The sequence below is a fragment of the Alosa pseudoharengus genome, unplaced genomic scaffold, assembly GCF_046254945.1.
Source record: "Alosa pseudoharengus isolate Yale_2024_CS ecotype anadromous, Long Island Sound unplaced genomic scaffold, YU_APseudo_1.1 YU_APseudo_1.1_scf_7, whole genome shotgun sequence".
In the NCBI taxonomy this organism is placed as follows: domain Eukaryota; kingdom Metazoa; phylum Chordata; class Actinopteri; order Clupeiformes; family Clupeidae; genus Alosa; species Alosa pseudoharengus.
Window position 1 is genome coordinate 23,063,535 of NW_027468859.1, and position 13,812 is coordinate 23,077,346.

Genomic DNA, 13,812 nt, shown 5'->3' on the forward strand with positions numbered 1-13,812 from the left:
GAAAGCCTTCAAAGGAAGGAATGCAAGCGTGCGGCCTAAAAACTTGTGACTTTTCTCTCCCTCACGAATCGACAACCGTCGGAAAATATCAGAGGTAAGTGTTACATCCACCACAGGTGTTAAAACTCACTGTGTACAAGCAGTTGTTCGAATTAATAGTCGTCAGATAGGTGTGGGAGCGGTCTGTTGACGGACGTCATTGTTGGGGTTGTTTATTTTACAGCAGTAGGCTAGGCCTAATCTAGTTTCTCTCTATAAATACTAAGACAAATCTGTGCACAATGAAGGCTACCCGTTGCCTGATGAGATAAAAAACTATCAAAATGCATAAAAACAGAAGCCTGACATGAGACTATCTCACATTGGTAAACGAGAACTCAAATGCCTTGCATGACAGTAGGCTAGGCTAGTTTGGAGAGGTTTTATGCACTACAGCTTACTCCAATTTGTGTTGTTTGTTTTGTTGTTTGTTTGTTTTGGAGTGATCACAGGCAATCTTGTCAAAGTCTCAAAGATGTCCTTTGCCGGTACCAGAGCGGTAAGTGCGCCAAAAAAACTGCAGACCAAACTAAGCACTTGGACTCCACTGAACCACCAGCTGTCCAACAGCAATGTAAGCTATGCATCATCATAGGTTGTGTATAGCTTATTGCCAAATAGTGTTCCTGGTCTTATTCACATGAAGTGCATGCTCTTTTTCTTTTTAGATTTTTGAAGAAAGAAGGCTTCTTCTCAGGAAATGGGTGAGGATGTAACAGAATGAATCACTGAACTAGACAACAGATAATGTCTTCCAAGTCTAACATGTTATGGTCAACCAAATTATTTTAAACTCCTTAACATATAGTTCATGGTAGGGAGGACTGCTGTGAATATTTTTGACTTGGAGAGACATCATCTGGCTGATTTCACTGTATTTGTACTTGGGTGGGCCTGATACTCCTCTAAGATTATAAAAATGGCCAGGTAGTGGATTTTAAGAATAGCCATGTCTATAAAGTATTTATAGAAAAGGCTTCTGAAAACAGATAAAAGCAGTATAAAGCTTTTATGAAGCCTTGTGCTCAATCCTTAGGGCTCACTGTTCTTCCGTAGTGGAAGTCATCAAAGAAAACTTAAGGGAATACAAGCAAACATCAAAAAATCCATATTATTTTATTAAAGCTTCATGTAGCTGTCCAATCTCACCATTGAGACATGCATGACTAGTGCATTTATTGATGTGCGTGTAAACAAGGATCAAACAGGACCAGGCATATAGCCCACGGTGGCAAGACTACATACTGTCCTTTACACATCAGCCTCTGCCTTGCAACACACCCCATGCATTTAAAGCTAGAAAATATTTGACAGTGAAATACTAATGTTAATTTGGTGAAATTACATTCATTTTACAGACTGTATACTGCAGTCTGCACACACATACTTATTTCTCTTGCATGTGCACAAGGATAGTCAAGTAAAAAAGTGAACTGTTGCTTGAATGTCGTTCCTCTCTTGCAAGCCAGTTTGAATAAAAGTATCAGCTGAGTGTGTAAGGATATTCAGTAGAACAGTGGGATACAATGTATAAAGGATAATACCATGGGATGGTTTAAAACTGGGTTGTGAGGGAAATCGAAACCTCTAAAAAGCTTTAACGTTTTTGCTTGTCCTCTGCCCAGTTTGATAAGTGGACTGATGGACAGCGTAAGCTGGTGTTGCAGGACTTCCTGTCCAGGTCCTCTGCAGCCCAGCTGAGGCAGCTGAAGGAGAACCTGAGCAGCCTGGTTCCAGAGCAGGTCCTGGACTTCACCGTCGTCCTGCCCAGGGTGGTGTCGCTGTACATTTTCTCCTTTCTGGACCCCAGGAGTCTCTGCAGATGTGCTCAGGTACCAGCTGGCACACACATGATCACGGCACTGGTCAGTTTTCAGTGGTTGTGTTAAAGTGGACATGCACAAGCACTCAGGCCGTATATTTTGATTAAGGTGCATCACAATACCCTCCCTGTGAACAAAGAGAGCCAGATACTCACACACATGCACACACTCACAGACACACAAGCAGAGGCACTTTCTTCCAATCCATTGCACTCTCAGTGGAGCACAAGCACTCTCAACACCACAAGAGCTCCCTCTCAATCAGATACTCATGTTTTTGTGTGTGTGTGTGTGTGCGTGCGTACGTGCGTGCGTGCGTGCGTGTGTGCGTGCGTGTGTGTGTGTGCACGTGTGTGCGCGGTTGTCTAGCAGGTAGACAGGCAGACAGTCAGCCATTGTTGGTGGTGTAAACAGACGACCAGTTCGGTTCTTGTGTCATTGATAAATACACACGTGCGCACACTCTGTGTGATTGTGTGTGTGTGTGTGTCTGTGTCTGTGAGCGTATGTGTGTGTGTGTGTGTGTGTGTCTGTGAGTGTGTGTGTGTGTGTGTGTGTGTGTGTGTGTGTCTGTGAGCGTGTGTGTGTGTGTGTGTGTGTGTCTGTCTGTGAGCGTGTGTGTGTGTGTGTGTGTGTCTGTGAGCGTGTGTGTGTGTGTGTGTGTGTGTGTGGGGGGACATGGGATGTTCTGACTCAGATAGTGGCCTTTGCTGGACCCTTGAAGTAGGTCACACAAAGGAAAGGAAAACAGCCCTTTGCAAATCGTGCACACTCACATAATGCAGAAGTCAGAAATTCATTGACTTAATGCCCCTCTGGAGAGATTAAAACTTAATTTCCTCCTTAATGTTTCTGTAATGTGATCCAAATAGCTGTGCTAAGCAAAGACACACTAAATTGAAACGAAAGCCCAAACACTTTGTGGCAATCTAGGGTGTGTTGATTGCTAATGCCATCAGGGTGTTACTGAAAATCTCCCTGTAATCTGCAAGTTTCAATTTCAGTTGAAAAGTTTTCAAACTTAAATTTCAGTCTTCAAGTTCCAAAACCTGCCACACAAGTGGAGAGACCAAAGCCTTGTTTATGTTTATGAGTGTGTGCATGCATGTGTGGTCTGTTGGCCGGTCTGTTGCATGTGTCATCTGACTGTTGAATGTCCTTTATGTGCTGGGTAGGTTAGCTGGCACTGGAAGAGTATCGTAGAGCTGGACCAGGTATGGATGCCCAAATGTCTCCGACTGGATTGGTGCATCGACTTTACCCCCACACCATTTGAACAGGGGGTGTGGAAGCGCCACTACATAGAGACAGTAAAGGACCTTCATATCAGCAAACCTAAGGTGAGGATGACAATAATAGCCAATCAGATAACTTGTCACTTGGATTTAAATGAAAGAAATTATTTAGCATATGAGCTATTTTTACTTTAATAATATAATTATAAAAAGCTAATACATTCTTAATAGCCATGCATTTCATCTTCATTATTACTGATTTCCAAAGTAACCTAATCTATTTGCACAACTTTATTGCATTGGTTAAAGTTAAATAGGCACAGAGAGACTAAATTAAAGCTCCTAACACAAATGATCACATATCTTCAATTGTTTACACTTGTGAAGGCCGAGGGCTATTGCATTGAACACAACATGTGATGCATGTATATACTTACTTCCACTGGTGTAAATTACCCCTCCTTGAAAATCAGCAAATCAAGTCACTCCTTAAGTGTTTGCGTGGAAAGATAGACATTGCAGCCAGTCTACAACTAAACCCCCACATATAAATACAGTAAACCAGTGGTTCTCAAACTTTTCACAATGAGTACTACCTCAAAACCCATTGGCTCTCCAAGTACTAACAATATGACCGGTATTTAAATACAGTAGGCCTATTTATCTTCATAATTTACATTGTACACTGTTTTCGAAGAAAGACAAAAACTAGTTTAATTGAACTAACCTTAACCAAATTTAATTTTAGTCTTTATGAAAAAAATATATTTTGGAGACTCCTGGAGTACCACTAGGGAGAATCCACGTACCACCAGTGGTACCCGTACCACAATTTTAGAACCACTGCAGTAAACTATGGGAAGAACTCCAGATGTGAATAAAATTTAGCTTTAACTTAGCCTGAGTGAACCCAGACGAACTTGGTAGCAAATTTGAATTAGTGCTGCAGGTCAGTCTGGAAAGGAGCCCATTAACGTTAGTTTCTGAACCACCAAAAACCCAGGAACGTGTTATTTCTTTGGAATTGAGAAAACAACTGCATTTACCCAGGCTACCTTTAACTTGTATTAAAATAAACAGGATAATTAGTATAATTTACAAATGAGAGAAAATAGATATTACATACTTTTACATTTACTTGGTACTTTTATTTCGCATTGTTCACTATCAGTGTTCATCAGTTTGCCGTAGTGGACACATTTATGATTCTTAGAATATACCTCTCTCTGATGGGTTCTAGTACTGGAATTATGGGACATGAAGGAGGTATACTGTATGTGCTCTCTCTCTCTCTCTCTCTCTCTCTCTCCCTCTCTCTCACACTCTCATTATCCCTTACTGTGTCTAAACAGACTCCAGTCAAGGATGAGTTTGTTGTGCCCGATGTGAGGGCGATCGGTCAGGAAGAGCAACCCCCTTCGTCCGATGACAAACCCAGAGAAACACGGGGCAGAAAGGGTGTCGCTGGACAAAGCTCAGTAGTTGGGACTCTGACAGGACTTCCACCATGGAGGCATGCTGACAGACACCCCACCGACACCATACGCTTCAACTACCTCGAGAACCCAGACCCTATCGAACAGGCGCGGCTAGCGTAAGAACCGTTTGCTGCTCTGGCATGCATTCCCATATTTGTGTTCTGTAATGAACATGAGGTGTAGAACATGCCCATCATCACATGTGTTCTCACACCTGCAAACTTGTCACCTTTTGGCTACAGTCACCGTTTCTATGTTAACCAGTGTAGTTGAAGTGAATAGGGTTTTGTATGCTGTCACCTTTTTCACTACTCAGAGTACACACTACAGAGTTTGCAGGTCTGGTTCTGTTTTCACTTGATATGTTAAGTTAAGTTATACTTTATTGTCCAGTACAGAAATTTGTTCTCTGCATTTTACCCATCCAGGGGTAGTGTGCACACATTCATACACACACACTAACACACACACACACACACACACACACGCACACACACACGCACACACACACACGCACACACACACACACACACACACACACACACACACATGCTTCGAGCAGTAAGCTCAGAGCCCACACACACTAGAAGCACACATACACACCCGGAGCAGTGGGCAGCCCGGGGAGCAGTTGGGGATTAGGTGTGTAGGTGCTCAAGTGGATGTGGATGTGGGAGAGTGCTGTTCAATAACTCCCCCCACCCAATTTTTCCTACCAGTCAGGGACTGAACTGGCCACACTTCGCTTCGGTCACAAGTCCGCTTCCCTAACCAGTAGGCCACCGATGCCCACAATATTTATGCTGTCTGTTAGATAAATGATGGAGGATGGTCCCTCCTCAGTGATGCTTAATTTCACTAATTAATTGCTACACAGCTCTCCTCTAGTTGTAAGAATATTTTATTTTATTTATTTATTTTGATTTATCCTTGAGTCCCAGTGAGATCTTACATCTCTTTTTCAACCCTGGTAGTAAATGTAAATTAATGTCAATATAAAACATAATAATAAAAATACCTGCTTAATAGATAAATCCATTTATATAACATATGTGACCATTGTAAACCAAACTATTATAATATATGTGACAGACATTTCATAACACATTAATTACTGTGAACATGGTACAAAATTCTAACTAGATGTGCATCATACCAACTGGCCATAAGAGCAACATCCGCTGTTAGGTGATAGGACCACAGTGTTGTACAGCAACAGAGACACCTGGTTAGCCTGACACATTTGTGATAATATAAATGTGGGTCAAGGTCATCTAATGCTGTGGATTACAAGGGCATTGATGAATTGGCTCTGTTGCTCGGGAGGAATAAGCTCAATAAAAACTGTTTAGCCTAAAGGCAAGGCTCCAGCATCACCTAGCTCATAGATCAGACAGGCATGGAGTATATCTAGTACAGAAATGTGAAGCATTCAGTATGTTGGTATAAACTGTATGTGAATATAACGTTGCATATACCGGTATGTGTGTGTGTGTGTGTATTTATATGAAGTGTGTGTGTTTTTTTTTTCAGTGAACAATACAATGAAAAAAAGGTACGCTGCTTGCTACCACTGAGTGTTTGCCTCCTTTTTGCAGACGGGCGAAAGGGAAGAGGGTTCATCTGAGCATGGCGCGGCAAGACAGCAGTAACAACAAGAAGAAAGCGCTCTCAGCCTCTGCCTACAAACTGCGCAAGGCAAAGTCCCTGGTAACGTTAAGCCCCCGACAAAATATGAACATGACCGTCCCGGTGACCTTGCAGCTAATAAAGGAGGAAAATAATGCAAAGACGTCTACTGAGAGCACACACCCAGCAGGCGTGAGGCACAGCCTAGACAGCATTTACATGGCAAATCATGCAAATTGATCTCCGCAGCAGGACAGAGGGGAAGGGGTTGGAGGAAATTCAGGGAGGAATTGCTGTAGTGTTTGAAGGGGCTCTGTCTTTGTGCAGTGTGAACATGCCCATGCATAATGGAAATTTGGTATTGTGGCATTTTTATGCATCTTATAAATCCATCTCATTGGTGGCATAGATATGCCACCAATGAGGCAACGATACAGGGAAGCTGTCTTTTAAATCCATCACCTTGGTGTTTTTAGCATAACTGACTGATAGGTTCATTTTTGTATCCTAGTTGTCTTAATGACACAGAAAGACTATCTGCAGAGATAACACTGAGCACAGATAATACTGAAGTGTAACTAACCCATCGCTAGGCAACTGGCATTGCCTCAATCCTTGCAATTCCCATGTTGTATCATTTTATGTCCTTCCTCATTCACAAATCCTTGTCACATTATACACATCTCCTGTCTTGATATCTTATCTGGCACTTACCACAATGTCAAACATGATTATGGTTAAGTTTGACACCAATACCCTGCAGCTTTGTTTTGTGAGTTCAAGCGCCTGTGCACCATTCTAGCAGAGTTAGCAAAGTGATTCAGGTTCACCAAGGAGACAAACATTTTTAAATCTTTTTTTCTTGCCCACATGGCTGCCCGAATGTCTCCCAATGAAGAATCTCATCTTATTACCTCTCATCACTCCTGTAGATGTTCCTGTCACTGGATCTGCAGTCTCGGGAGAAGAGGAGGCCAGACTGGGCTGTCCGGAGTGCTGACCAATACCCTGTTGACAAGGACACAGCTGAGCAGCTGGCACACAGTGCCCAGTGGAATGCTGGGATACGTCCAGCTCCAGTTTACCCCCCCGTGCCCCGGCTAAGTGCTGAAGGACTCAGGGCCTCCTTGAGGTCTCAGAGGAGCTCACCTAGTAAGGGCAAAGGTTAACGGCTTTCAGGTTGATAGCTTCTCATTGTAGCTAGTACAGCTAACTGCTAACTACGTCACCCATTTGGTATTTGATTTTGCAGAGGCCCTTGTAGGATAACAATGAGTGGCATCACATTCATTTTACCTCTAAGAATACTGTCATTACCCTAAGAGACAGTCAGAGTTCAACTCTTTGTTTTACATGGTCCAAATTTATTTTCTGAGAATTTTGAGTCATGTACGCTGTCATAATTTAAAATAATGTGGCCTACTGGTTAGCGCTTCGGACTTGTAACCGGAGGGTTGCCCGTTCGAACCCCGACCAGTAGAAACGGCTGAAGTGCCCTTGAGCAAGGCACCTAACCCCTCACAGCTCCCTGAGCACCGCTGTTGTTGCAGGCAGCTCACTGCGCCGGGATTAGTGTGTGCTTCACTTCACTGTGTGCTGAGTGTGTTTCACTAATTCACAGATTGGGATAAATGCAGAGACCAAATTTCCCTCACGGGATCAAAAGAGTATATATACTTATACTTATACTTATAATTGATGTTGCCAAGGCTGTCTGCTTGGTGTGGTTTGTAAACAAAGTAGTTCATTGTCAGCTTCTAGCCCATTTTGTCCACTATTATAAATATTTAGCTATTTGAACAACAACAAAATCATGCAAACCAGTTATAAGTTATCATGCTGCACACTGTCAATTAATGGCCGCTGTAACACTGAGCAGCTATTTACACTTTAACTTCTTAACTGGATGCAGTCTCTTTCATTCATGCCCCAATTTACTTCCCAAATAGGACAAGTATCCAGATTCTGCAGGGATCTTATCTTTGTAAAGGTGACCTAATTCAGAAAATAGCCTGCTTTATTGCTTACCCTTTGGCATGGGGACTAAGTATAGGTCTAAATGACTGATCCTCTGCTCCATTCATTTTTATGGCTTTTGCCACAGTATAGGGCCAGTTATTTTAAGATGAATTCAGATGTACTGGTCTACTAGTTATAGGCCTATCTGCCAATCAATAGAGCACTGACACACTCAAAATAGGGAAAGTCTTAATACATTCTCCTAGTTGGTTTTCATTGTAAAAGGCGTAATGCTAAATATGAGCTCCTGTTGTGTTGCTGCAGCAGTGCCACTGTTTGAGGAACGTCCGTGGAGGATACCTTCAAGCCGGGACTCACAAGAAGGCTGAACAATATCGCCACCATCTGGAACATTTCTGAATTGCAACGGGATCCGAGATGGAACAGGATCCATTAAAATGGAAATGGGTGGACTGAACGAAGTAGGCTGTCATAGAAGCCTTTTATGATCGGAATGAATGAAGTGCTACTTATGACATGTTGAACTGAAATCATGAGACACTTTCGTTAAAAATAGGCTGTATAGTTTGCAAAACTGTTCTACCAACAGCTGCGAGATACAGCCTACATTTTTTGTAATTTAATTATGCAACTAAGTTCTACTCAGAAATGACCTAGGTTACTTGATATGTAATCAAAAATCTGCTGCTCGTCCGAAATGATCAGCCAACCTTGGAACAATTTATTGTCATGCCAATAAACGTTGCTTTTTACAGCCATAGGGTGTCGCTGTATGATTGGTTTTGAAGAGCCATTAAGGCCCAGCCTTGACTCCACATTTTAGGAAACTCCTTGCTTCTGACAGAACCTCCTGCATTTTTTACTATTATGTTTCAGGTGCAGATTACAATTACAACTTCCTGTATTTCTGACTATTATGTTATAGATGCTGTGCAGATTACAGTCACTCAATTTACATATTATAACTGGCCTGTTAAGAGAGATGTGTGCTATTCTGACAAAAAAGGGAATACAATTAGATACATGCCTCTGTCATCACCTTATTTCCACTCTCTTCTTAACTAATAAATTCACCAATGACAGCTGAGTGAGCTTTTAACAAAGGTCCAGGTTTTGCCTGCACAAAAACACCAACCTACGTCACAAATTGTAGCCTTGGTAAAATTCTGGGTATTCTCTGTAGACATTTTGTATGGCGACAGTTGGTGGTGTTGTGCGATATAGCTTCATAATCTTTTTTTTAGACAAAACATTATTGTAGGATTCAGATTTATGAAGCCGTAAGAGAAGGCCTATCTGGAGTTGACAGACAACCCATTCAAAGCACTGTTTCGCCCTTCCTACAACTTTACTATTGGACCGTATGTGCAAGGCCTAGCTTTCATTGGTTGATGAGAAACGCCTGCTATTTTTTCAAGCCAATTACATTTTTGTTGGGGCGGTGCTCTAAAACTAGATTTGAGTGCATTTTCTAGTGAATCTGAGGGAGGGGTATGCTTTAACGTTAGTGCAGTTGAAGGACGTGGAAAAGTAGCACTTTTTGGTTTTATGTGAAAGCGCTGGACATCTACTTTCGAAATAAAACTGGAACAACTCATCGGTAAGTCCGAAGTAAGAATGATGGAGTTGATTTGAAGGAGCTTCTCGTTTTGTTACACATTTGAACGATTGTTTTCTCTTTTGCTTGGAATGAAATTGAAAGGTATTCCAGTGGGTTCACATATGAAGCCGCAAGGAAGTGTTGCCTTTCGTTTAAGTGGAACAAAAAGCCTTTTTAATGCAATCTAAGCCTTCTGTAGTAGTTTTAGATACATATTGCATGTTGAGTTTCGTATTACCCTCATCCTGGGAAAGGAAAGTGTAAACTGTTCCCATACGCTAATTGGCGTGCCTGTTTTATCTACCGAATATAGCTTCTTGATAACGTGTTCCATTGGTTAGCTAGTTAGCTTGGTAGTTGTAGTCAAAGTGCACCCATAAATCTGGTTTGGGTAACGTTAGGTTAACACATGTTGCCGAGATCTGCTGCTGTGCTCGGCCTGAATATTTGTCGCTGCAATTTTCAACGAAGTCGCAGCTAGCTAAATTAGCCAAATAGCTTGCTTAAGCTCTTCTGGCAAGTCAATTACAATTAGTTATAACTGGCAGATTTATTTTAGAGTACGTTGCATGTTGTGTATTTAAGGGTCGCTTAGGGAAAAATCTGAAAAAAATGTTCTTTTAACTTAAAATAGTTGCTCAAGTGATCCATATTGGCTCAGCAACTTAGATTAGTGTTGTTTGGTTTTGTAAAGGGTCCTGGGGCTTTTGTGGAAATCAGCATCATAGGACCTTGAGGCAGTTTCACACTGGCCTTTCGGTTTTAGAAGTCGTGGAGTAGCGTCAATAGGCCGGTGAGCGAGAGTAGCGTAAATTGGCTTAGCTGTCAATTAATACATGTGTGCATGGATCACAATGATTACTGGGTGGTTTTGTCAAATCTGTGAAACGTGTGTTCACATCATGTGTTGTGTGTTTAATTCTGACAGCACCCATTCCCAATGTCTTTGTTTATTTAGTCGATCTATTAAATAATTCACGACTGAGCAGTCGGTCAGTGACTGACAGATGCTTTGAAGCCTGTGGGGTCGTCTTCGCCGCACACACCACTGCAACGGTGTGGCACTGTGGCAGCTTGGCTGAATTTGACCTGCCCCGTTGGCCAGGAGATCATGTGAGAAGCCTCAGGTTGTCGATGCCAGCAGCGGACCACAACAGCTGTTCCCCTCCTGACTATCGGTGCCAAAGAATGGCTGCTCCGCTCCCGGGAAAATAATCAGTAGAATGTGGATCTCTTTCTCGCCCCCTCTTTATTCAGTGCTGAGGTCGGATGAAAGTGTCTTTTTAAAAGGCCACAGACCAAGTGGCTCAGTGCCAGTATTGAGTTGTTCTGAATAGCTGACGTTTATCTTCAAACTATTTTCCCCTCTTTACTGGCGTTCCACTGTCTCCCCAGAGTGGGTTAACTGACTCCTTATTGTTATTCCAGATCCGCAGTGAAATTCGGCCTCGCTGCCAGACAAACTGCGACAGCTGCACCTCTTGCGCGTCGGTGGCAAGGCCTCGGTGAAAGCCTGCATTTTTTAACGCCCAGGGATCTTATTGCAGACTTTCTGTGCACTCTAATTCTCCATCGTCCTCCACACACTGAGTGTTTTTGTGCGATAACCAACCACATCTGCCATGGTCGTAGTAGCTGATTCTGTGAATTATTTTGGTGTGTCATCTGTCTGTTAATCCATTCGTGTGCATGGTGTTCTGCAATGCCGCTGTCACGCACCTGTGGTTACCAAGAGATTCAGGATAACGTTTGGGCGCTGTTTTTTCTCTGCCACGGAAATTATGCTAATTCTGCATACAGGCGTATGCATTTCCAGTCGTCAGTTGGCTGACACTTAACTGACATTAGACATTTAACTGACTTTGTTTTTCGCGGTATCCTCGCGTGCCGCCCGCCTCATTCAAATGGTCTGCGAGCACAAGAGGATTTTCTGGAGTGAACGGATAGGGCGCGAAAGGGGGGGGGGGGGGGCATGGCTCTTGGCAGCGGGTAAATATATTGTATGCCGCCGTCCAAGTCTTCCCTCGCTGGATATTTCCAGCTGGACGAGCGGCATGTGTGAAATCGTTTGTTTCAAGTCGTCGTGATTCGCTCTTCTGCGAAGAGATTTGCACGAGCTGATGCGTCTTTCTCTCGGTTTTTTGTTTGTTTGTTCTTTTCCACCGCAATGGCCACCAGCCATAGACTCAGGAGACAACACCCACCAATCTGAGTCACCTCTCTTGTATTATATGGGTCAGCTGTATGAAGCTTGACAAACATTTTCTGATTTACTTTTATTTGGAGTGGCATCATTCGTTTATGTTGACGCAGTAGAGCCCCTTTGCCCCTGTTTGTAGACACTGCATGTGCGGTGGAACATCTGTAGGAGCATACAGATTCGTCCATCTGGACAGACTATGCAGTCCACTCTACTACTCTACTGGACCCAACGCTGAATGAAGTCATTGAACTGAACTAACAGCTTCATCTATTTAGTGTTCAGAGAGTTTGTGGTGGACTTCAGTCTTGCAGTGTTGTTTGATTGGGTGGATTGCTGCATTTCTAGTGTCCAACCATATTTCACTTTTCACTGAATAGTAGGTATTTGTGTTGTGATGGGTAGACCATCATGTCCCATTACAATTTATCTATGAGAGATATACAAAAATGTTCAAAAGAAAGTAATACTTTAATACGTAAATCTTACTGTATGTGTGTGTGTGCGCACGTGTGTGGTTTGATGTATTATTCTTTCTTGTGTTCACACACATCCTGTTCACATTTCACTCCTTTGATCTGCATGCTGTGAAGCTGATAGGCCTTTATCACATCTGATTGAGTGCTTGAATTACGTTTTTTTGTCTTTTTACCTCTCTCTCCTCCTCTCTATCTCTCTCTCTCACACACACACACACACACACACACACACACACACACACACACACACACACACACACACACACACACACACACACTGTGGTAGAAGCCTTGGGTGATTTTGTGATTGACATCAAAGTGGATGTTAGTGACCTATAATTAAAGTTACTAAGTACCGGCATTCTGAACTGATTGAGTTGCCCTTTTCATGTTTTATCAGAGAATGTTTACTTCACAAGGGAACCTTTTTTTATGAGTAATTTTTCATGCAATGTGTCTTCATGTTACATAGCTTTTGTTTCTCCTTATAGTTGTGATGGGACAACTTAGGATGATTGACTGCTGCAGAAACTAGCCACCGTACCTCTCTGATGCAAACAGATTTGGTTTCTGTTCATGATATTTGCCTCATAAATACATTTGGAGGCAAATATGATTGGAAGTTTTGTACAGCTGACTAGCAGGGAGGGAAGCAAATATGCATTCATTGATCCCTATGATCGTATTGACATGGCAACAAATGCAACATTAACTTCAATTTCATGTCCTGTGATCGGGCTGGGCGATATGGACCAAAACTGATATCCCGATATTTTGGGGCTGATTGGCGATATACGATATCGATACGATATTGATATTTCAAACAGAAAGAGCGAAGTGCTTCATATATTCACTCAACACAACAATTATGACAACACAGCCGGTTTTAATTATATTCATTTCAGACTGCTCTAACAGAGCTGTGCAAAAAGGTGTAAACAATAACATATCCCAATAGGCATACAGTTGCTCTGAGGGCTGTGCAAATAACAATATTCGGTCGACCCTGATTGGCAACACAGGCCTACAGCTTTACAATAAAGGTAACACAAAACATGGCCTACCGTTAAAAGCCAATATAATAAACCAATTGGCATACAGATAGAGCTGTGCATATAAGAAAAAAGTAGGCTACACAGCACATACCTGTTTGTAAATATTTAACTGCACAAGGAGTAAGGCTGGGCGATATGGACCAAAACTAAGATCCCAATATATTTTGGAGCTGATTGGCGATATACGATATATATCGATATTTTAAACAGAAAGAGCTATGTGTTTCGTATTCACTCAACCAGCTTTAATTATAATGATTTCAGACTGCTCTAACACAGCTGTGCAAAAAAGTG

At 42.3% G+C, this 13,812-nt stretch overlaps 2 protein-coding genes across 6 annotated transcripts in view; both read left to right on the plus strand.

Annotated features, from left to right (window-relative positions):
• The first annotated feature begins 495 nt into the window (after positions 1–495).
• fbxo16 (F-box protein 16) lies at positions 496–8,807 on the plus strand. The gene is made up of 8 exons (XM_076272934.1): positions 496–613; positions 708–743; positions 1,665–1,871; positions 3,038–3,202; positions 4,450–4,685; positions 6,192–6,285; positions 7,137–7,356; positions 8,488–8,807. The coding sequence occupies exons 1-8, from the start codon at positions 515–517 to the stop codon at positions 8,550–8,552; spliced, it is 1,122 nt and encodes a 373-aa protein (XP_076129049.1). The 5' UTR covers positions 496–514; the 3' UTR covers positions 8,553–8,807.
• Positions 8,808–9,674: 867 nt separating this feature from the next.
• fam49a (family with sequence similarity 49 member A) overlaps positions 9,675–13,812 on the plus strand; it is a 32,384-nt gene continuing 28,246 nt past the window's right edge. For 3 of the 5 annotated variants that reach the window (XM_076272937.1, XM_076272935.1, XM_076272940.1), the window contains exon 1: positions 9,675–9,784. The gene's annotated coding sequence lies outside the window, so the exon portion shown is untranslated. Of the gene's footprint in view, positions 9,796–13,812 lie in introns of all 5 variants that reach the window. The other 2 variants (XM_076272938.1, XM_076272936.1) reach the window with 1 other exon arrangement.

Coding starts and splice junctions, on each gene's coding strand:
- fbxo16 (XM_076272934.1), top strand. CDS start 515: ATGTCCTTTGCCGGTACCAGAGCGGTAAGTGCGCCAAAAAAACTGCAG. Junction 3,203..4,449: donor TTCATATCAGCAAACCTAAG/GTGAGGATGACA, acceptor GTGTCTAAACAG/ACTCCAGTCAAGGATGAGTT. Junction 7,357..8,487: donor GTCTCAGAGGAGCTCACCTA/GTAAGGGCAAAG, acceptor GTGTTGCTGCAG/CAGTGCCACTGTTTGAGGAA.